The 24,278-nt window shown below is 43.4% G+C and overlaps 1 protein-coding gene across 1 annotated transcript in view; it reads right to left on the reverse strand.

Moving 5' to 3' along the window:
- Positions 1-23,904, reverse strand: part of GYG1 (glycogenin 1) — a 36,946-nt gene extending 13,042 nt beyond the window's left edge. The window contains exons 1-5 of the mRNA XM_061193561.1: positions 23,773-23,904; positions 21,147-21,282; positions 19,126-19,300; positions 18,685-18,847; positions 3,322-3,448 (exon numbers count right to left, since the gene is read on the reverse strand). Of these exons, the coding sequence (XP_061049544.1) occupies positions 3,322-3,448; positions 18,685-18,847; positions 19,126-19,300; positions 21,147-21,282; positions 23,773-23,779 (608 nt within the window). The 5' untranslated portion in view covers positions 23,780-23,904. The remainder of the gene's footprint in view (positions 1-3,321; positions 3,449-18,684; positions 18,848-19,125; positions 19,301-21,146; positions 21,283-23,772) is intronic.
- Between the last annotated feature and the right edge of the window lie 374 nt (positions 23,905-24,278).

Genomic DNA, 24,278 nt, shown 5'->3' on the forward strand with positions numbered 1-24,278 from the left:
CAAGGAGCTAAGATTCTGGGGCATCTAAATACTGTCCTGGTGATCTCATGGCACATGGCTGCTAGAAGTTGGTGAGGCAAATTCTCGACTCCTTCCGCGAAGCCTCTAAACCACTCCTTGGTCTCGTTCTACCTGCCACCACCTGTGCCATCCTGGGGATGGCACCACCTGTGCCATCCAGCACACCACAGAGCCACTCGGTCCTGGAGGCCACCAAGGTTACCCTGAGCCCCATAGTGGGACTGTGAATTCACGTTGAGGTCCCAGCAGTGCACAGGGCTCTGGGTTGAGTAGCCATGGCAGCCCAAATGTTCATGACCGTCTACTTGAGCTTAAAATTTTTGGTTAACTTGAATTTTATGTTAACTTGAAACAAAAAAGAAATGTAACTGCCTGCCTTTTCAGCCCTTCCCAATTGTAAGAGAAATGTAAGGAAAAATGTCTCTGGAGACAGCTATCTGCAAGAAAAACAAAAGGATTCTCTGGCAAAGGGAAGGGAAAATGAGTTCTGTGATCTCGTTTCCACATTCCTAAATAGGCAGCAATGGGGTGAGGCCAAGGCATCGCTTTGAGAAGCTTCATCACCAAACTGTAAGAGCTGACACCCTCCAGGGCGAGCTGCACAGAGGCAGCATTAACTCCCGTCAGGCCACACGCCGGCTGACGTGTAGCCAATGCTGGAGCTGCTCCTGACCTCCCGGTGCGTCATCTCCACTACGGTTATATGGCAGTACACCAAGCAGATTTCCAAAATTCGCACTCATGTCTTGAGCCAGGAAGAAGAAACCGTCCTAACCATTTTGCTGGGAAATTCACTTAGAGGATATAGAAACTGGGTTCCTGAGAGAGGGGGCTGAGGTTCCAGCAAATAAGTCCGTCTTGCCCCCAAATAACTTAACTCTGCTCCACCTGCTTCTTGCTCTTTGGCAAAATAAAATAAAGGCAAGCAGGGTCTGTGCAAACCAGGCTATCACTAAAGGGACAATATGTTCAACTTTGGTAGTAAGGTGAAAATCACAGGGAGTCCCAATGAACCATAGGGGAAATGGGGCCACATTACATGAAAAACACGAATCTTTAAACTCTATGTCAACGCTGTTTGGGAACTGAGCCCAACAGGGAGGATGTCAGATTCACGTCTCCCCAACAGAGTCGTCTCAGCACACAAGCTCGCTGGGCAGACTGGAGTGGAATGAGGGGTAGGAATGCTCACACCACTAAGGAGTCTATCTCCTTTGCACGTTCACCTTTTTGCTTGCTCAGCTGAATCTAGTCAATTAAATTAAGCAACTGCCCTCTTATAGACTAATTCAGTTCTAGAAGGTCAAGCTACCACGGTCTGCAGGAAGGTTGTTCAAACTGGCAGGGTTAGTTATGAGGCAATAAGGATCATAAAGAATTTCAGGCCCATAGAGACTATTATACTTAGTGAAGTAAGTCAGACAGAGAAAAACAAATACTCTATGTTATCACCCATATGTAGACTCTAAAAAAATAATACAAATGAATCTATATCCAAAAGAGAAACAGACTCACAGACACAGAAAACAAACTTATGGCTACCAAAGGGGAAAGGGGAGGTGGAGGGACAAATAGGAATTTAGGATTAACAGATACAAACTACTACACATCAAAAAGATTAGCAACAAGGATATAGTGTATAGCACAGGGGATTATACTCACTATCTTGTAATAACCTATATTGGAGTATAATCTGAAAAAAAAGTAACTGAATCACTCTGCTGTACATCTGAAACTGAAAAAAAAAAGAAAAAAAGAGTCAGGCCACACTCCCAAGCAAGACAGGCTTGTACTTTAAAAGGCCGAGGACCAGAGGAGAAAATAATGCTTCTCCTATTCCGTCCCCTGATAGTGAATCCCGTTCTGTTTGCTTTACACAGACCACAGCTGGTATGTTTGAGAGTTTGCCTGTTTTGTTCTGGAAAGGGAAGAGAATCAAGAGGCTGTAACATGTCAGAGACATATGCCAAGACAACAGGGAGGGAGGAAACAACACAAGATACTTGTCCTCTTTATCTGGGGGATGTTGACAGAGTCTGCCCACAAAAGAACTGAAAAGGAAACATTTCTGCCACAAAAAGCCAGGCATGCTCGTTAACGGTGGGGCAAGGCTTCTAGAGAGGACTTTGGATAATGAAATAGGAGGAGTGAGAGGCCCTTTGTTTTCTGCTCACTCGGCCGTGTGCCCATGCGGGATGGAGATCAGAGAGCCCAGCCCAACTCAGCGAACAGCGTCGCTGCTCACGGCTGTCTCTCAGGATCCATCTGACAGCTTGGCCTCCGCTCACGAAACCTGAATCATCTTCTTGGTTCCACACAAATGAGTCAGAGGCTAAAGGACAGGGCCCAGGCCCTCACAGTGAGACAAGCGCTGTTACTAGGCTCTATCAGTTGCTGAATTAGAAATGCACCAGGAACGGTGCAAAATAAGCATGCTGCCAAAACCAACATACGTCCACCGAGCATTTTATGTGTATAAACTCCTCCATCCTGACAGCCCGACGAGGAAGGGACTATTTCCCGCCTCATTTTGCATACCAGCAGGCCTGAGGCCCAGAGCCTAAGCCACACGGTAGGGAAATGGTAGAGTGAGGACACGTGCCTTGCCTCTCTGGCTGAGGGATCACTCGTATTGCTAGACCACCTCCCAAACAGAGAGGACCCATCACTTGCTACCTACTAAGGGTAGGCCAGGCTCTCTTCTTACCTCTTCACATGAATGCCTCACAATAACCTCTGGAGGACACTGAGGCAGAGGGTTCAGCAACAAGCCCAACGTCCACTACCCTGCAAGTTCAGTAACTAGTGAGCACCCAGGAAGTGGCTTCTTCAGGATGTCAAGTGAGGCAGTCCAGCTCCACAGGCCCTGCTACTGACCTTGACACCACACTGCTGCTAGCATCTTGTGTCATCCGCACCACAACCACGGAGGGAGCTGATCACACCCTCCTCTTACAGAGCTGAGGCTCAGCAGGTGGTATGAGGCAGAGGCTGAGTTTGTCCCCAGTCAGTGTTCTTGATCACGACACACAGATGATTCATCAGAGGGCCAGGTCCCCCAGGAACCGAGGGGAACCTTGTCCCACAGGCAGCTAAGTGCCCTCTGGGTTACTCCAAACATAAAATGATGAATAACATCACGGCCTCTTCCCATTACAGTCAAGTCTCTTACAAGAGAAAAGACCTCCCCCAAAGCCTTCACCTGTTATTGCCCAAAGAATGACGAGGCACCCCAAAAATCTTAAACCCCAGCCCCCTGCCCTCACCGCCCCCCAAGACAGTTAAACCCTTTGCACTTACGCTTTAAATGCTGGGAGGTAGGAGTATATAGAAACGCTGCTTAGGTTATAAATAAATGGCAGGTGTTTTCTGATATCTGCTGTTGCCCAGCTGCTAAAAAACGTGTTCAGTAAACCCTGGTCCCCACCTGGAAGAAAAAAATGCATTACAGTCACAGACTTCAAGGACAGGTCAACAATTTTATAGGAATATATAACTGGACCTTTACAAACAGGTACTAATTCCTTTTTTTTTGGCCACGCCGCACGGCTTGTGGGATTTTAGTTCCCTGACCAGGGACTGAACTGGGCCCTCAGCAGTGAGAGCACGGACTCCTAACCACTGGACCACCAGAGAATCCCCACTAATTCTATTTTTAAAATAATAAATTCCATGTTAGACCTCCTAAGGATATTTTCGCGGGTGGCCATTTCCCTAAGTTAATTCACTAATTGAACAAATATTGATTGAGCAGCTACTACGTGCCAGACACGGCACCAGGCGCTGGACAGTCAACCGTGACAGCGACACGGTCATCATGTCTATGACGGTCTGGGTGGAGTGGGGGTGGCAGGCACTGCTATCAGCGAATCCAGAGTCAACACCACCATGGCAAACGGGGATGAGGGCAGTGAAGGAAAAGTACCGGCCGCTACGAGGCACGTGCAAGTGGCCTGAGGCCAGGTCTGATGGGCCGGGAAGGCTTCCACAAGGAAGCTGTATTTAGGCCGAGATCTGAGGGGGGCACAGGAGGGCTTGACAAATGCAGGTGGAGAGAAGGAGGGCAGACGGTGCTCCAGGCAGAGCACACAGCGCCACAGACCTGAGGTGGGCAGAACATGCAGCTACAGAAGGAAGACCTGCAAGGCGGCCTGGGTAAGCGGACTGCAGAGCGGCGCGGGGGTCGCCTGGCACCAGGCGGGTCTCTGAGAGGCAGGCACCGACTAGACCACACTGGCTCAGATTTCACACTTCATCCCCAGTTAAAGATTTTAGACTTTATGTTAAGAGCAATGGGACAGAAACAGAAGTCAAAAGCAAAAGAGGGCCAACTGGGATAACTCTGTTTGGGATACACTCTGGAATTGTTTCTGGAGCCCCCAGCGTCGATGGAAGGCTGATGGGCGGCAGGCCACGTCTCCCCGGCACAGCCTCCGGCTGCCGACCACGCCTCCGGGCAGGTGGAGGTCGGTCCTCACTGGGCCAGGGCCAGGGTCAGGGTCGGCCACTACCACACCGCACAGTGCTTGCTCAGACCTGGGGGAAAGTGAGGACCACGGCCATTCATTCCAAAGAAGTAAAAACAATAAAAATCTAAACAGCTAAGTATCTGACCTAAATCATAAATATACAAGTAACCAAACAGTCACTAAGCCACCTCAAAACACATTCCCCCATGTAGCCCACGTGCTTCCCGTCTTAGGCTTACAAGATTTCAGGAAACACGCACAGAACCAGTCTCCCGTGCAGCGGAACAACAACTCGGGATTGTGGGTGTGTGTATGTGTGTGTACATGTGTGTAGGGGGGCGGGTGACAGGCAAGGAGAATCCTGCTCTTTCAAAGTATGAGGCTGGTATAACTGCACAGTTACTTCCCTCCTTGGTCTGCTCCGCCCTGAGACCGAGTTTCCTTTCTAAACATACAGCAGGTCCAACTGGCTGTCATTATTATTTGGTTTTTCTTGGTTTTGAAAGAGACTTTAAAAATCTGGAGAGGTATTTAGTGTTTGGAACTAAGCAGTAAGATTGGGGCATTAGGTTTAAAGTCCAAATGTGCCTTACCTATCCTCTGTGTAGCCCATCCTTTCCAAATACCCTCGATCAACTCTATGGATCAAAGGCATTCACTGAACAAATGTCCATGGGGTGACCCTTCTGTATAAGGAGGCTCTGACAGGTCCACATTCCTCAAGGGACAAAGAGCTCAACAGAGGATCAAGGTTTCACCCTTGAAAATTCTGAAGGACAATAAAGATGGCATCAGGATATGCTTTACTTGTTCAGCTATATAGAAGATTCCAGCTACACAGACAAATTAACGTATTTTGAGACATAAAATATTAAAGCCAAAACACGATACCACTCATCAGAGGCTTACTTTGGATTCTATGAAGTCCCCCAGATGTGGGCACAGACACTGATGGCTGAGGTACAGAAGCCTAAAGTCCTACTATAATTTCCTTTTACACATAAACATCAAAATAATGGTTGAGGAACTGTTCATAGCAGCTTTATATGTAATAATGCAAAACTGGAAAGAGCCGAAGTGTCCCTCCACAGGTTTATGAGTGTGACACCTCCATACAACTGAATATTACTCAGCAATAAAGAGGAACAAATTACTGATACGCAGCAACTTACATGGATCTCAAGAGAATTATGCTGAGTGAAAAACTCCCTTCCTGCAAGGTTACATACTGTTATGATTCCATTCGTACAACATCCTTCACATGACCATATTATGAAGACAGAGAACGGATCTGTGGTTGCCAGCAGTGAGGGAGGAGGAGAGGGAGAGTGGAGGCCACGGCTACAAAAGGGTAGCAAGAGGGACCCCTGTGATGGAACAGTTCTGTACCTTGATTGTGGTGGTGGTCACACCAATGTACACATGTGAAAAAACTGCATGGAAAACATATACACACACACAGACACCAATGAATACATGTAAAACTGGTGAAGTCTGAACACGATTGGTGGGCTGTATCAATGTATCAATTCCTGTTGCGGAATTACAGTTATACAAGATGTTACCATTGGGGGAAACTCAGTGAAGGGTATATGGGGTCTCTCTATACTGTTTTTTACAACTGCATGTAAATCTACAATTCTCTCAAAATAAAAAGTTTCTTTTAAAAGTCTGAGGATTAATGTAGCTAAAATGCAAAATACCATCAAGAACTGTTAGTCATTAGATTCTAGATTCCACAAGGACAGAGATTATGGCTCTTTTTGCTTACCACTGTAATTCTAGCAGATAGCAGAATGCCTTACAAATGGGTAAGTTATTTGTAGAATGAATGCAAGAACCGTGAAGATGTTTGTTAACAGCAGAAAAGTTGAAAACTTTAATATTCCACCACAGAGGAATGGTTAGTACACTGTGATACTCATTACTCACTGAATATTATTCAGCCATTAAAACCAGTGGTTTTAAAGACCATCAGTCCACTGCATAATATACAGATATACAATGACATATATCATGATTATAACTAAGAACATAAACATTCCTACTGGAAGAAAATAAACAACAGTAATTGTGTGAGGGGACTGGTGTTAACAGATGTTCCCTCCCCCTGACTTTTCCTTAATATTGTTATGTTATTTTTGTAATTCTAAAATATTAATAATACAATTGGGGCAAGAATGAGAATTGTGCCAAGACCGTTTCTTTCCAAACATTTGCACTTATTTATTTTCATTATGAAATATATTATCAAAAGAAAAATGTAAGTGTAGGTTATAAAGCATACTAATAATAACACTAAATATCCCCAATATCCAACTGAAAAACTCAAACATTACCAATACTGTTTAAATTCTCTGTGCGGGCTCCCTAATCCCATCTTAGAGCCCCCCACCCCAGAAGTAACTACTTAACATGAATTTTGTTTGTAATTATCTTGATTTCCTTTATCACATGTGTGTATCTCCAGACAATATATGTATTTTCACTTGTGTTTGAACTTTGTAAAACTGGGCATCATACTATGTATTTTTTCTACTACTTGTTTTTTCCTGCCACATTTAAAGACCTTTTGAAAATTAAGCATTTCCACTTAAAATGACTACCGACCTCATGTAATGCAGTGAAGAAATCTAATTCCATGATGGTTGGAATAGTAGTTGTAAAGCAGAACTTCCCAGTCTGACAGGGTGAGCCTGGGAAACAGGAGTCAGAGCTGTTGATCCCTCGGAGCCCCTGGCTGGCCAGCCACAAAAAGCTGTTCCCTTTCACCCTCAGGTACCCTACAAATACCATCAGTCCCTCAGCCGTGGGCCACGGCAGGGCTGAGAAGCACTGGTAAGACAGGAAACAAGAAGTGGAAGAGGCAGGGCGGGAGACGTGTGAATCAGTGGTACACATTCCACTGGCAAATCCTTCAACGCTCAACGCTCAAGGACCCTGCCTCTGCAGGGCACAGAACATACAGACCATGAAACTTCCATGGCCACTGACCTCATCATTATGTGACTACGAAGGGTCACCATTTAGCCAAAAATTGTGGATTAAAAATAGAATTAAATACCACCTAGAAGTCTGTGGCTTCTTAAATAATGTTTAAATTCAGCATTCTAACCGTCTTTTTCCAAATACACAATTCTACGTCTCAAGGTCAGGCAAAACAACGTTTTCGTTTCACTAAAAATATCTGTGTGGTGTTATCAATATCCTCTCTTTAAAAGTCCCTAAATTAGAGCACAATTTAAAGCAGAATGCAAATCTAAGCACATCTGTGCTACAAAACATACAAGGATGTCATGAAGGCTGCTGCGTTTTCACTACGAAAACCCCAGGACTTGTGTCTAGTACATTCTAGTCAGGCTTCCAGAGGCAACTTTATTTATCTTGACAGGTTAAGACACTTTTAATCTCAATCAGCTCAGAACCAACAAGCATGATAGCAGACATGACAGCAGCTGTGATCCAGCAGGTGCGGGTGTGGCAACACAGGTGAGAGACAGAAAGGAAATGGAACAAGAGACACATGTCACCTGTTTTGCAACCAAAAGCAAATATCAGATTCCGTATCTTCCTTCCCTCAGGCTGGCCAAGTGCTAGTAATAACCTTACAACCACCTGGTATCTTCCAGGTCTTTTGACCAGAGTCATGAACCTGGTAAACATGGACATATCACAGTATTTATCAGAAACAGTGGCCATTATTTTATGAGACAGAAATGGAGTTGAGTGCTGTTTTTTAAATTTGTGCACTTGTTCAATGCTTATGTAGTTTGTGTGCTTTTCCACAGTTTGTTGGCAGCTGGCTTGCCTACTGTGGATAGCAGGGAGGGTGGGTCAACTTTGGTTTAAACATGAACCCTAGTTTCTCAGCCCCAAGGAAATGGTCCCCTCAAAGCAAAGTTTAGGATCTAGGAGTAGGGGAATCACCTGGGAGCCTGATAGAAATGCAGAATGGTAAGCCCTCCCCCAGACCTACAGAATCAGAATCCACATTTGAATCCCCAGGTGATTTGTTTGCATATTAAACTCTGCGAAGCACTGGTCTAGAGTCTTTTAGAGAATGACTCCTTTTTTATTTTATTATATCAGAGAATATAACTCTCAGAAATGTCATTTATACAGAAAATGTCTGAGGATATATAAATTAGGTGTAGGCATTATAGGATGATGAATAAGACAGGTTCCAGCTCTCAAATGGTTCTCAATCTAATCGGGGGTAGAGGAGCATAAATCAAGCAAAAGTAATTTAAAGCAAAATGTGCTTAATACTATAAGAGAGGTATAGACAAGTGCTGAAATGAAAATGTGACTCACACCTTAACACTGACTTCCTATAATATGGTTGGCAAGTATCATCACTCCGGCCTCTAGACAGCATGCCAAGTATACTAAGTTACAGTTCGTGAATGGCCCAGTGTTTGGGGATATTTCCATGAGGTTTACTAAGGATCATCGGATTAAGCCCAGGTGCCTCATGGAAATCCAGGTACTTGGAGCTCTGGTCTCAGCATCACTGCATCTCACTGGCCTCAATCCATTTAAGCCAAGAACAACTGATTTATTTTACCATTTCATGTTACAGCTTTTGTTTCTCACCTTTAAAAATATATTTTTAATAATCAAGCTATTTAATAATATAGATGCAAGGGAACACTTATTTGTGGTTTAAATTTCACTTTCTCAGTTTAAGGCAGGTCCTCCTAGTCTAGAGTCTCTTAGCACTCTGAATTTTTCAGAATCATGATTACATAAGTAATTGTACGGTCTCATAAAATATATACAAGCTTTATAGAGGCAGGGATACAATCTGTATTATTTACCAGTCTATTCCTGGCCCTTAAACTTAGTATCTTCACCAGATTAGGAGCTCAGATGACTTTTTTAAATATTACAGGGATGGATTATAGAAATAAAGACACGAGTAATCATTTCTAAGAATACTTCCAGACCCACAAAACAATATGAGACTATCAACTGTGCTGCTGATTTAAAAAGACAAAGTAACTCAGAGACAGAGAGAACAAACTAATGCCAGTGGGGAGAGGGAAAGGGAGGGGGGCAAGATAGGGGTAGGGGATTAAGAGGTACAAACTACTATGTATTAAATAAATAAGCTACAAGGATATACTGTACAGCACAGGGAATATAGCCAATATTTTATGATAACTATAAGTGGAGTATAACCTTTAAAAATTGTGAATCACTATGTTGTACACCTGATACTTACATAATATTGTAAATCAACTATATCTCATTAATAAAATAAAATGCATCCAATAGTTTAACAATTAAAACAAAACAAAATATTTCTAGACATTACAGTTTAGCAGGGAGGAACAGCAGCTAGAGATAGAAGACATAAGCTTCCGTGTCTTCATCTCTAAAATGAGGAATTTATCAGCTGCTGTCTCTACTTATTCAGGGGAATGAATTTTAAGTAATTAATCTGTAATAAATCCAGTGTAATAGAGATTTTCCTGTATCCTGTATTTTCCTGTATCCCGTATCATTCTCTGATACATTTTCATGACTGTTGCAGTGTGGGGTAACTGCGAGAGAAGGGACAAAACGACACTCACATAACCCAGCCACAGCATCAAGAAAGACTGTCTGGTCCAGACCTGGCTCTGCCACCAGCTCAGGGATACTGGGCAAGCAGCTGTCCTAACTGTATCGACACTGGGTGCCCAGTAGTAGCTATACAGCAGGCCTTCAATAAATATTTGTTGAATTAATATATTAATAAGTAAATGAATGACTACTTCACAGAACTGTTGAGGAATAAATGAAGAAGTAAAATGACCAGTCTAAGAGCCTATAACACTTTAGTCCTTCCCACGATCTCTATTTCTCACAAGGTTCATGATCTCTGCTGGTTACAAGGCTAGAAATAAACAGATGGCTAAAAAAAAAAAAAAAAAAAAATACTCAAGGGTACGAGATAAAAATAGCTCTTAAAACTTGTGTGTACTCATTTATTTTGCTACTACATGTTATGACTTTTGCTTTTCATCTTTACTTATTCAAGATACTACCCAAACTATCAATTAAATGATAGAAACGCAAGAGAAGAGAGTAATTTTCAAAGCAATTGATAAAATAGTTTAAGGGCCACAAGCAGTCTAGTGTGTGGGCAGCTGGGAAAGCCTACCATGAGCACCTGTCAGAGTGGAACCTATCAAGTCAGGGAACCAGGTGAGACACACCTGAATGTCTAAGCTCATTTGGTTTGAACAAGACAAGTACTATCTGGGAATACCTCTCTCCTTCATTCCTTTTTTGGGCAGGTCCAGCTTGAATCCAAACTAATTGCAAAGATTAGAGAAGGTAGCACTGGGGTCAATTTTACACTTTAATAGATAGCACCATCAAATATTTTCTGTTAAAAATTATTTTAAAACTTTATTGTACTCTCCTGGTTTATTACATTTCCAAGCACAGGAAAAAAATGTTCAGTTTAAGGGTCTCAGTGACCACTTAGAATATGTAACACACAGTTTTAATGACCTCACAGCGGATCTTAGATTCTGCTGAAAGAAAACCATACCTAATATTCTATCACCAATTTACTCTGTCCTATTTTTTTTGAAAACTATAGACCAAAATTTCATTACTCCAGAAAAAAAAAGTTTCGAGTACTTAGGTTACACTAATGAATTCCAAGATTTTTTAAAAATGGTTACTTCAAGTTGGAAAATATGAATTCCTCTTTTTTACTTAGGTTTTTAAAACTAACATATGCAAATGAAATTTAATAGACAGCAATTTGCAAGCACTAAACTCTTCAACTGTACAGGCACCTTTAATTTAGGATACCTTGGAGTCACGGGACGAAAGGAAATAAATCTCAACTTGCATTCAGATTGATTTCTTCAAATGAAGAATCAAGTGGATCAGCTTTGTTGCACATGAGTATGTGGAGACAAAACTGCTGACTAGTACCTACGAAACCTTGACCTCTTGCCTTCTCACTGCTAAATCCTGAAGTTGACCTTATCTTGTCAGTCTATAAAATGTTAGTGTATATATTTCCCAATAGCTATTGTACAACTTTTCAGGAAACATGTAACTTCGGTTATGAAATAAGTGCCAAGATAGTTTGCAAATATTAACAGTATAGGAACTTAGACACTTCATTGTGGGAAATTAAATGCCAGCCATAAATTAGGTATGAAGTCACTAGTTTGAAATTCTGACACTCTAGATATTGAGGAAGAAAAAAGAGATGTCAAGGTACCTAGCGTGATCTGCCACATTAGGATTATTCTCTTGGCCAGAGGCGAGGGTGGGGTGTGATTAGAGGGCTGGTGATTAGAAGCCTGACAAGCCACATTCTTTCACATTAGAAGGGTTGCAGAAGCAGCTGCAAATGCTCAGCCATCAGAAGCCCGGTGGCTTGTCAGCGGACACCAGGTCCCATCAGTTCTTGTTGCATGTATGCAGGAGATTAAGCAGGGCTTGCAAGACATTCAGACTGAGATACAGTCATCTGCGAACAGGTTTTCTTTAGTATCAGTCTAAAAATGCTGGGACTTAAGACCCCTGTTCAGTAAAACTGGGGGTGGGAGATGGTGGGGAGATACTGTGCATATGAGAAAATGTACGGTAAGGGGAAAGGAAACACCTGAAAGTGCTCGTCTCCGTGCCTATGGCATGACATCTAAACAAGATAGGGCACTGCATTGAGAGCTTGAAGCAAAGCAAGCAAAGCACCAGAAAAGGATGTAGCTTACAAAGAAATATTTTATTAAGTATAAGTCCAACAAGTCTTTATGTCACACGGATATGGATTCAATAGGATAGTAAATCCCTTCAAAGAGCAGCACGCTCCCATGGTACGCAGCGCGCTTCCTCTGATGAGTAGGTAAAGCTTCTCTGGAACACATCAAGTGAAAAAACCTTTCATTTAAGAGCTGTTGCTTTATTTTTCAGTTGAATTTAAACGCTATATTGAGAATAACCAAAAGTTCCTATCTGCATAGTTGAATTTTCAACTCCTTCAAACTAAGCATTTCTACTAACAGAAAAAATTCCAATCCTTAGCCACCAACGAGCCAGTAAATGGAATACCTTACAGAAGGGCCAGCTCCTGGAAACCCTGCTGAATAATGAATGTGCTAGCAGGCACAGACTCTCCCAGTGGTTTCAGATTCTGGCTGAAATAGCAGAAAGTGCTTTCTAGTTAAGCACTTTTCACATGTTCTTGCTTCTTAACAACGAATTCATCAACTCCTCTAGTACCTCTTGGTTCTAGAACAAGGTACACGATCCAGGTTGGTCTCTACCAGCTAATTAATTAGTTTTATATTCTGAAACTGTAACCTGGGTAATTGATCACGGCACACTCCTGTTTGGTATCCAAACTCTTATCTTGCAACAATAAAATCGAATTCTCCTTAGGCAATTACAATCGTGTGGATTTTAGGCAGCTGGATCTACTTTAGAATGTGATTCACTTACTGGAGCTGAGAATTTACACGGAATTTCTGGCAGGGTTATACTACTTCCTTTAAATTTAACGAGAGGAGGTGAAGAAAGCCACACTCTGACGGGAAGGTTAGTGGACTTCCGCTAAAAATACTCCTATCTCCCTTCTATGCAAAGGTAACTATTTTCATGCGAGCGGCAGAAATAAGGAATACATGTTTTGAACTCAAATACCAATATAGCTTTCACTCCTTATACGAAAGGAAAATAGGAGCTAAAAAAGAGTCAGGAAAGTGAAGAAGTTACATTTGGCCGTAACCACAGCGAACACTCAACACATTACTTCTTAAGGTTGCTTAAAGTAAGAATGCATTTCTTGCCAGATGCTACCATTCATTACGGTTCAGACACTCCTTCTACCGCTTTAGAGCATGTAAGGACTTGACAGGGAGCAGATGTTCTCACTACTGACATCTTGAGCCAGATAATTCTTTGGTGCAGGGGCTGTCCATGCATTGTAGGATGTTCAGCAGCATCCCTGGCCTCCACTCACTAGATGCCAGTACAGCCCTCCCCACTCACTTGTGACCACCAAAAAAGTCTCCAGACATTGCCAAAAGTCCCCTGGGGGACCAAATGACCCCAGGTTTAGCACTACTGCTGTAGAGTACAAACTAACCGAACAGTGAAGCAAGATTGAGACTTAAATTTCCTTGTTCTTTTCAATGACATTTCAAATAGCTGCATGTCCCAAATCCTCAAAACACTAAACAGAATTCAATTTCTGTGAACAGCAACAACACAATTTCATGTATAACTAAAAATGTTTTAACTTCCAATCTCTTAATTTCAGCAATCTGACAAACTTTTAGATGTACTCTTTTAATTCAAAAAGTGTAAATTTGAAATTTTGATTTTTAACTTTACAACTAGTTAATGGAAATGAATCTTCATATCTGTACCCAGGGCTGAACCTTGGGTCAACTGAGGATGGCTGTTCCTGCTAGTTTTGAAAGATCTACTCACTTCAAATCTCATATCTGCTCTTGGAGAGAGAAGGGAAAGGAAAGAAGCCCCCGGTACCTGGCGTCTGCTCAGGGCTCTGGCCCACCCCCATGCTCCTCACCTAGGCTTCTGTCACAATGTCAAGTATCTAATAGTGAGTCACTGCTGAGAGGGCATCTCCTTAGTGCAAATCCTTCTTCCTAGATACAACTGGGTCTTTTCTTGACTCAAAAAATTCATCAACATTAATTTTTAAAAGAGCTTATTTTGCATACTAACCACCAGTATTGTCTTGTTGTATGTGATTTATTGTTGTTGTTAAAAAGAAGTGGCTTATTCACAGTTTCAATTTCATTGCTTGTGATTGGTCTGTTCATATTTTCTATTTCTTCCTGGTTCAGTCTTGGAAGGTTATACCTTTCTAAGAATTTGTCCATTTCTTCCAGGTTGTCCATTTGATTGGCATAGAGTTGCTTGTAGTAGTCTCTTATGATGCTTTGTATTTCTGCAATGTCCATTGTAATTTCTCCTTTTTTATTTCTAATTTTATTGATTTCAGTCCTCTCTTTTTCTTGATGAGTCTGGCTAAAGGTTTATCAATTTTGTTTATCTTCTCAAAGAACCAGCTTTTAGTTTTATTGATCTGTGCTATTGTTTTCTTTGTTCCTATTTTATTTATTTCTGCTCTGATCTTTAAGATTTCTTTTCCTTCTACTAACTCTGGGTTTTGTTTGTGCTTCTTGCTCTAGTTTCTTTAGGTGTAAGGTTAGATTGTTTATTTGAGATTTTACTTTTTTCTTGAGGTAGGCTTGTATTGCTATAAACTTCCCTCTTAGAACTGCTTTTGCTGCATCCCATAGGTTTTGGATCATCATGTATTCGTTGCAATTTGTCTCTAGGTATTTTTTGATTTCCTCTTTGATTTCTTCAGTGATCTCTTGGTTATTTAGTAACATATTGCTAAATAAGGTATAAGTTTCCAAGACTGAACCAGGAAGAAATAGAAAATATGAACAGACCAATCACAAGTAATGAAATTGAAACTGTGATTAAAAATCTTCCAACAAACAAAAGTCCAGAACCAGATGGCTTCACAGGTGAATTCTATCAAACATTTAGAGAAGACCTAAAACTCATCCTTCTCAAACTCTTCCAAAAAATTGCAGAGAAAGGAACACTCCCAAACTCATTCTATGGGCCACCATCACCCTGATACCAAAACCAGACAAAGATACTACAAAAAAAGATAATTACAGACCAATATCACTGATGAATATAGATGCCAAAATCCTCAACAAAATACTAGCAAACGGAATCTGACAACACATTAAAAGGATCATACACCATGAACAAGTGGGATTTATCCCAGGGATGCAAGGATTCTTCAACACATATGCAAATCAATCAATGTGATACACCATATTAACAAACTGAAGGATAAAAACTATATGATCATCTCAATAGATGCAGAAAAAGCTTTTGACAAAATTCAACACCCATTTATGATAAAAACCCTACAGAAAGTGGGTACAGAGGGAACCTACCTCAACATAATAAAGGCCATATATGACAAACCCACAGCAAATATCATTATCAATGGTGAAAAACTGAAGGCATTTCCTCTAAGATCAGGAACAAGACAAGGATGTCCACCCTCGCCACTATTATTCAATATAGTTTTGGAACTCCTAGCCATGGCAATCAGAGAAGAAAAAGAAATAAAAGGAATCCAAATTGGAAAAGAAGAAGTAAAACTGTCACTGTTTGCAGATGACATGATACTATACATAGAGAATCCTAAAGATGACACCAGAAAACTACTAGAGCTCATCAGTGAATTTGGTAAAGTTGCAGGATACAAAATTAATGCACAGAAATCTCTTGCATTCCTATACACTAATGATGAAAGATCAGAAGGAGAAATTAAGGAAACAATCCCATTCACCACTGCAACAAAAAAGAATAAAATACCTAGGAATAAACCTACCTAAGGAGGTAAAAGACTTGTACTCAGAAAACTATAAGACACTGATGAAAGAATTTAAAGATGACACAAACAGATGGAGAGATATACCATGTTCTTGGATTGGAAGAATCAATATTGTGAAAATGACTATACTACTCAGAGCAATCTACAGATTCAATGCAATCCCTATCAAATTACCAGTGGCATTTTTTACAGAACTAGAACAAAAAATCTTAAAGTTTGTATGGAGACACAAAAGACCCCAAATAGCCAAAGCAGTCTTGAGGGAAAAAAAAGAGATGAAGGAATCAGACTCCTGACTTCAGACTATACTACAAAGCTACAGTAATCAAGACAATATGGTACTGGCACAAAAACAGAAATATAGATCAATGGAACAGGATAGAAAGCCCAGAGATAAACCAACGCACCTATGGTCAACTAATCTATGACAAAGGAGGCAAGGATATACAATGGAGAAAAGACAGTCTCTTCAATAAGTGGTGCTGGGAAAACTGGAGAGCTACATGTAAAAGAATGAAATTAGAACACTCCCTAACACCATATACAAAAATAAACTCAAAATGGATTCGAGACCTAAATGTAAGATCGGACACTATAAAACTCTTAGAGGAAAACATAGGAAGAACACTCTTTGACACAAATCACAGCAAGATCTTTTTGGATCCACCTCCTAGAGAAATGGAAATAAAAACAAAAATAAACAAATTGGACCTAATGAAACTTGAAAGCTTTTGCAAAGCAAAGGAAACTACAATCAAGACAAAAAGACAACCCTCAGAATGGGAGAAAATATTTGCAAACGACTCAACAGACAAAGGATTAATCTCCAAAATATATAAACAGCTCATGCAGCTCAGTATTAAAAAAAACAAACACCCCAATCCAAAAATGGGCAGAAGACCTAAATAGACATTTCTCCAAAGAAGACATACACATGGCCAAGAAGCACAGGAAAACCTGCGCAACATCACTAATTATTAGAGAAACGCAAATCAAAACTACATTGAGGTATCACCTCACACCAGTTAGAATGGGCATCATCAGAAAATCTACAAACAACAAATGCTGGAGAGGGTGTGGGAAAAAGGGAACCTTCTTTCACTGTTGGTGGGAATGTAAATTGATATAGCCACTATGGAGAACACTATGGAGGTTCCTTAAAAAACTAAAAATAGAATTACCATTTGACCCCTCAATCTCACTACCAGGCATATACCCAGAGAAAACCATAATTCAAAAAGACACATACACCCCAATGTTCATTGCAGCACTTATTACAATAGCCAGGTCACGGAAGCAACCTAAATGCCCATCGACAGACGAATGGATAAAGAAGATATGGTACATACACATATATAATGGAATATTACTCAGCCATGAAAAGGAATGAAATTGGGTCATTTGTAGAGATGTGGATGGATCTAGACTGTCATACAGAGTGAAGTAAGTCAGAAAGAGAAAAACAAATATTGTATATTAACATATATATGTGGAACCTAGAAAAATGGTACAGATGAACCGGTTTGCAGGACAGAAAGAGAGATACAGCTGTAGAGAACAAACATGGATACCAAGGTGGGAAAGTGGCGGGGTTGGTGGTGGTGGTGGTGGGATGAATTGGGAGATTGGGACTGACATATATACACTAATATGTATAAAATAGATAACTAATAAGAACCTGCTGTATAAAAAATAAATGAAATAAAATTCAAAAATTCAAAAAAGAGGGCTTCCCTGGTGGCGCAGTGGTTGAGAATCTGCCTGCCAATGCAGGGGACACGGGTTCGAGCCTTGGTCTGGGAAGATCTCACATGCCGCGGAGCAACTAGGCCCGTGAGCCACAACTACTGAGCCTGCGCGTCTGGAGCCTGTGCTCCGCACAAGAGAGGCCACGATAGTGAGAGGCCTGCGCACCGCGATGAAGAGTGGCCCCCGCTTGCCGCAACTAGAGAAAGCCCTCGCACAGAAACGAAGACCCAACACAGCCAAAAATAAATAAATTAAAAAAAAAAAAAAAGTTTAAAAAAAAAAATTCAAAAAAGCAAAAGTGACTTATTATTTATTATTTTAGAGACTGGCATAAAACAGAGGCATACCTACTAATCAATTTACCCAAAATTCTCCAAAGGATGGGAGGCCCTAAATCACAAATAGTCAGAACCTTTCTATATAAACATATAGCTATAGATACACTTAGGCGTTATGGAAAATGGATGGTGACTTTGCCAATGTTCTACTCCTTAGCCTTGCAGACACCACTCTACGTGATGCACTGCCTTACAGAGAGTGACAATTCGGAGACAAAGATTATTCACATAGTCTTTCTATCTTCTTTTTCAATGCTTCCCGAAAGAATGAGAGCCTAGGTTTATTCCTCAAATTTCCATGGAGACAATACTGGGTCCTCCTGTTAGCTCTTGTACTTAAGTTTACTCGGGTTTAAAGACAGTTGTTGAACTTTTTGAATTGTATAATAGTCTTTTGAATTCTTGAATAATTATGGTTCATTTATCATACTCTAATTTAGACACAGGAAGGCCAATGAAAGGCAAGTCTTTGAAACAGCCTATGTACCATGTACCTATAGGAAAAAGATGCATGTACACACACACAACACACAACACTATTTCCCAGATCAACACAACTTCAAATGCTTGCCACATCTCATGTATCGCTATCTTCCAGACACAAGGAACCATAGCAACTCCCAGAGAAGAGCAGCCCCTAGAAGATACTCACAGCTTGTCAGATATAAAGAAAACAGATACATACCATCAAAACTACCTTGCTCGGAAGCAAGGTGCAACAGCTGATTGTATGTTTCAACTGAAGGCTGATAAACAAAGACTCCAGAATTGAAGCAGTCAGGCCACCCTGGGTCTGGTGCCGCCGACAATTCTTCTCTCTCAAAAAGATCATCGATATTTGCTAGGACCTGATTCAAGGGCAAGGGGGCAGGGAGAAGGGAAAGCATTTCAGAACTTCTTAAGTTCTCCTTAAGTTATCCAACACAAAAGATGCAGTCTGTTGCTGGTCTTAACTATTCAGATGACAGCTGTGAGGCAGCCTGGTCCTACTCTCCTTCAACACCTGACACTTTTTACAACAGTGCTTTTATCTGAACTTTACTGTCAAGTCTTGACAGCATTCTTCAAATGCCTAACTGGTCTCAGTTACTATATCCATCTTTCCAGCCATCAAAGCTATACTCACCAGAGTATCTGCATCCATGAATACACATTTTGAATACTGTGTAAGTGACCAGCAGTGGAGTTTAGTTAACGTGACGCCCAACTCAGGCCTCTTCATTAAGGTTAGATGAGCAGAATCACCACTGTCCAAGACATCTACCATGATGACTTCATCAAAGATAGTCTCTAAAGTTTTCCTGTCAAAAATAAAATCCAGAAAACAGCTCTCATCATCTCTTCAGAACAAGTGACCCATTTAACATAAGACGGCGTTCTATTTAGCTCATCAATTATGAGAGAATCTGTTACTTTGGTATATTGCCATCTCTTAAATATGTCCTAATTTACTTCAGGACAAACTGTGTTAATTTGCATGTGCAGTTAACTTCACTAAAACAATAAGAACTGCTTACTGTGAAGATGAACCTCTTGTCTTAAAACATTATCACAGAAGTTTTCTATGTTTTACTGTACCTCTGAATACCAGGCAAATTGTGAAATAGCTTGTAAAAATGTGACTGATGTTTGGTAATACATCTTCTCAACAGCCTATGCTTTAACAATAATATTTTATTACAATGGGTTCTTGCTGACCACTGAATACTTTTACAAATGATGCTGAGTTAAGTGCATATAATATCTGCACTGAAGCCTATAGCTAATAATTTTTGCCAAAGCAGTTGACAGAGAACTGCCTGAAGCTGTGTCCTAAAAGAAGTTAAATGACTCAGTTATTCGGTTTCCATTTTTTAGCATCGCATACAACCAGCATTTATTATGTGCTTTTCACTCCTGGCATGAGAGACTCACTTTAGTTTGTGAGGTACAACATTTCTCCCTGCCCCAAATTAACTAAAGATATATTTTAGAAAGCAAGCCTGAGGTGAGGTTAAGTGGGGTGTACTTAGGTAAGACATTAAACTCAGCACAAGGAAAAACATATGATAAAGACAGGCCATCACTGAAAGTTTATTAAAATATCAAGCATGCAGAACAAAACTGGTAATGTATTATCTGTCTCCAAAGCTGTACAAACATATGTTCTAGTTCACACAGTAAACTTGATCTCTGAAAGAAATGGTGGCACCATTTACCACAGTAAAGGGGGCTTGCTTTCTAAGACTATATCCACCTCCTTACATGATTCTCACTAAATAGACTATAGATTAGGACATACACATAAGAGACAGTTTTGGGGGGGCATTTTCCTAAATTACCCTTTAGGAATAAGGTTCTTAGCGTGAGAGATATATGTATGTATGTATAATGCCTCTTTTTCAGAGGTCCTTGGCATGGGCTTACATTTTTTGAAAAAAGTCACAAAAAGAGCATTTTAAACTTCTAAAAGGGATAGGAGAATGCAAAAATAAACACAATACAGAGCTGCTAGTGTGCCCAGATATCCTTAAGTAAGTTAGTATTAGGATCAAGGTAGTTCATTCAGATACTTCAAAATTTAATTCCAACCAATTAACATGAACTAACCCAGTCAAAGAACAGCTTGTGCCCCTCAGGGTGCTCTCCTAGCAGGACCCCTAATTCTGAGAGCCCTCTGGCAAATATTCTAGTCTACTAAATTGTAAATAAAGATCTTTAGGTTACTAATGTCAATTGGGGTGGAGAAAACTGCTACTTTCTTTCAAAGTCACAGGAGGTTTCCCCCGTTAGAAACAGGAACAAAGTAGTCCCTGCTGCATCTGGGGAAAGGCATGCAAGTGAAGCGTGATGACGTGAAGGGCATGGCTGGACTGAGTCACTCACTCGGATTACCCCGAGTGGACCTGCCTAAGGGAGAGCCCTACTCCTGGTTGGAATCAGTAAGGGCAAGGGCCAGGACACCACCTCCCAGAGGGAGGTTGGTTGGAACATCTCCCAAGAGCCAGGAAGAGGTTTTAGACCCAGGAATCCTTCACTCAGCAACTCTCATCTTTCTCCACCAGCACGCAACCCCTGGAAAGGGTATGGCCTCAATGCCCACCGATGCCAGAAACAGGGGAGAGGGATGTCCGAGCCCCACCAACAGCGGGGCAGCGAGGTCCTCACCTCATGGAGTCCGAGACCTGTGGGGTGACGAGCACGGCCAGCCTCCTGGTGGTCCTGTGCTGTTTCAGAGACGAGCCCAGGACCAGGGCTCCTTTGGCGTAGGCATCGTTTGTGGTCAGTGTCACAAAGGCCTGATCTTAATACAAGGAAAACGAACACACATTCATTACACTATCCTACGTAGAAAACACTACCCCAGGACCCTTTTCAATCAATAATTTGGCAAAATCAGCTCCTCTGAGATCAACTTGCTGTATTAATAAAAGAGCAGCCTCTTGGGGGGGGTTAGGGTGAGAGGGAGAACCCAGTGTCCACTATAAGAACGGCTCAAGACCATTCTTTAGCAGGCAATCTTTGGCAACCTTCAAGAGGCTGACCAAGCTGTAAAAATTCAATCCAATTTAGAGTCCAGACATGCTAAATTCTCAGACTAAACAGCAGCTTAACACCCAGAGGGTGAACCTCAGGCAGTTAACAGGTAGTGAAGAAGAGATCAAGAAGTGCATTTTCTGTTTCTCCTACAAGGTACCATAGACAGTATTTTCAGCCAAGCACAAATCCAGCCAACAACCTCAACTGAGAGCATCTGAAAGCAGAGGCCATATTCTTCATTCTGGTGCTTACATGTTCCACGTCTCAGGCTTTTTCTACTGTTTCCTCAACCTGGAGCAAAGACTTCATGGCCATCCAATCACCACTCAAGAGTCACTCTGAGTCTCTCTGAAACATCACCTCCCCCAAGAAGCCTTCCCTCCTTGATGCTTCTATCTAAATTGTGGCCCATCGCTGTTAAATGGATTTAGGGACCACCTCACAAGCTCTAGCAAACCTGCCTCCTTTTCCTTGGAGAAGCAAGCAGTACCCCTACCCTGTACCCTGGGGCACCTCAACACACTCTCTCTCTCACACACACATTCAAAAAACAATCTCCAATAATCATTTAGTTGCCAGGACCAGGGGCAAATGCATGAATTCTCCTTCCTCCTGAATAAGCCCCACCCTCGCAAGGCCACCAGCCCAGCCTTTAGGATTTCTCCAGCCCTTCCCCGGGATGATTCTGGAGCACACTGCCTCTCCAAAGGGATTTTAACATTAGCAGGTTGGTGGGCATCCAAACATACGGATACTTAGGATCAAGCTCTGCCAGGGCTCACTTGGGGCACTGCTGCCCAAGCAGGGAGTTGAGCCATTCTGTCATGAAGTCACTCTGTTTCCATCTTAGGTTTCCTCATTCTCTCTTTGCCCATTTTCCAAAGTGGAGGCTGGGGGCAGTGGACATTCATTCCATTGAGAAGTGAGAGGAAGCTGTAGGTTGTCAAGTGGGCCAGCACATTCCCCAGCTGCAGATCTGAGGGCCATCTTCACACGTAGTGTTGAACTCTCCTTTAAGTTGTAGAAAGTCTGGTGTGCCCTCCCCCGGGGTCACTGGCTTCCCAGCCAGTCACGCTAGGAAAGCTCAGAACAGGGCCCCCTGTCCCTTGACATACCCATCAACTTGTACTTGTTCCTTCAACCCATCATAAGATGGCAACATTTCAGTCAGCCTGTCCCAAGGGCACTTAATCTGGGGCATAATAAAGGATGTTTTAACACAAAAACGGTCCTGATTCCAGGGGAGCACGGAGAAAAGTTTAATAAGTAGGGTTCAAGGCTTTCAGGAAGCTAGGATATGGATGATTTCCCAGATGAAGCGGGAAGCAGGACAAATGCTTAGGAACAGAGGCTAGAACGCCAGACTTAGCAAAGGAACAGGAAAGACCAAGGACAACTGGGTAGGAGGTTCAACCTTCCCAGAGACGGCCAACCCCGGGTTACATCTGCAACCTTCCCGCAGTTCAATGGCTGTAATAACCCCACTGTTCGCCTCAACAGCACAGCAAGGACCAGTTACCTCGGGGCCTCCGGTCTTCGGGGGGCAGATTCGCCGTGCGGACGGACACCTTGCAACAAGTGGGCCGGCGCCCTCCCACCACGCCGGGCCCGCTCCCCGGGGGCGCTCGCCGGGCTCCGGCTTCCCGCAACACAGCCCCAAAGGCCTAAAAATAGGCTCGGCGTGGCGGCCAGCGCCGGAGAAGGCGGCCGAGGAGCCGGGCCGGGACCACCGGCGTCCCCGCCTCGCGGCTGCCCCTTCCAGGAGTTCCTGCCCGCGGGCGGTGGCGGCCGGCGCCTCGCGACCCCGCCGCGCTCCGGGGCTCGGGACCGGCGCCCCGGGGGAGCCGGCTCCCCACCCCCACGCAGCCGGCCGCAGCTGCTCCGCCCGCTCGCCCGCCCGCCCTTCACGGTGCGCGCAGGAGGAAGGGCAAGGAGACGGAAGCAGGAACGGGGGCTTCAGAGGAGGGCCCAGGCGCTGCCTGGCGGGCCCCCTCGGCTGCGTCCCCGGGGTCTAGACGGCCGCTCGGGCCCCCGGGCCGGCGGGGCAGCGGCTGACGCAGGAAGCGACACGCCCGGCTGTGGCCAGCCTGCAACTTTGCGGCGGTCCTCCTCCTGCTGGGAGCTCCCCCGGGGCGGAGGGGCGGGCGTAGGGGGAGAAGAGAGGCGGCGGGGCTGCGAGGGGCCGCGCGGGGCGAGGAGTCCGGCGTCCCGGGACGGCGGCGGCGGCGGCGGCAGCGGGCGGCGCGGCGCATACCTGTCATGGTGCTGCCGGGGGCGCGGGCGGCCGCCGCAGCCGCAGCCGCAGGTTGGTGGCTCGGAGAAGCCGGGCGCGGGAAGTAAGCGCGGCCGGGGAGGAGGCGCGGCGGGAGCCGAGCGTCCGTCCGGAGCGCTCTTATAGCGGCTGTCACGTGGCCGCGCACGCTCCCCGCGCCCGCCGGCATCCTCCCCGGGAGGCGGCCCCGGGACTGCGGGACCCGGGTCCTCACTCAGCCCTCCCAACCCTGGGGCTGGGCTCCGGGTCCATCTCCCCAGACCCTGTGGTCCTGCTCCTGCTCCCGCGGGGCACCTGCCTGGACCGCGGGCCTCCGTGTACCCCCGAACCGGGGGTTTGGAGGGGGACTTTGGGGCAGAGTGTGGCATTACTGGGACAAACTCCCAAAGAAGCCAAGGGTTAGGGAACCTTCCAAAAAACCCCAGATCACTCTAGTTAGAATAATTCATCTGAACTGCTTGAATTAAACATAAAGTTTAATTCCACTT

The sequence above is a fragment of the Eubalaena glacialis genome, chromosome 6, assembly GCF_028564815.1.
Source record: "Eubalaena glacialis isolate mEubGla1 chromosome 6, mEubGla1.1.hap2.+ XY, whole genome shotgun sequence".
NCBI lineage: Eukaryota > Metazoa > Chordata > Mammalia > Artiodactyla > Balaenidae > Eubalaena > Eubalaena glacialis.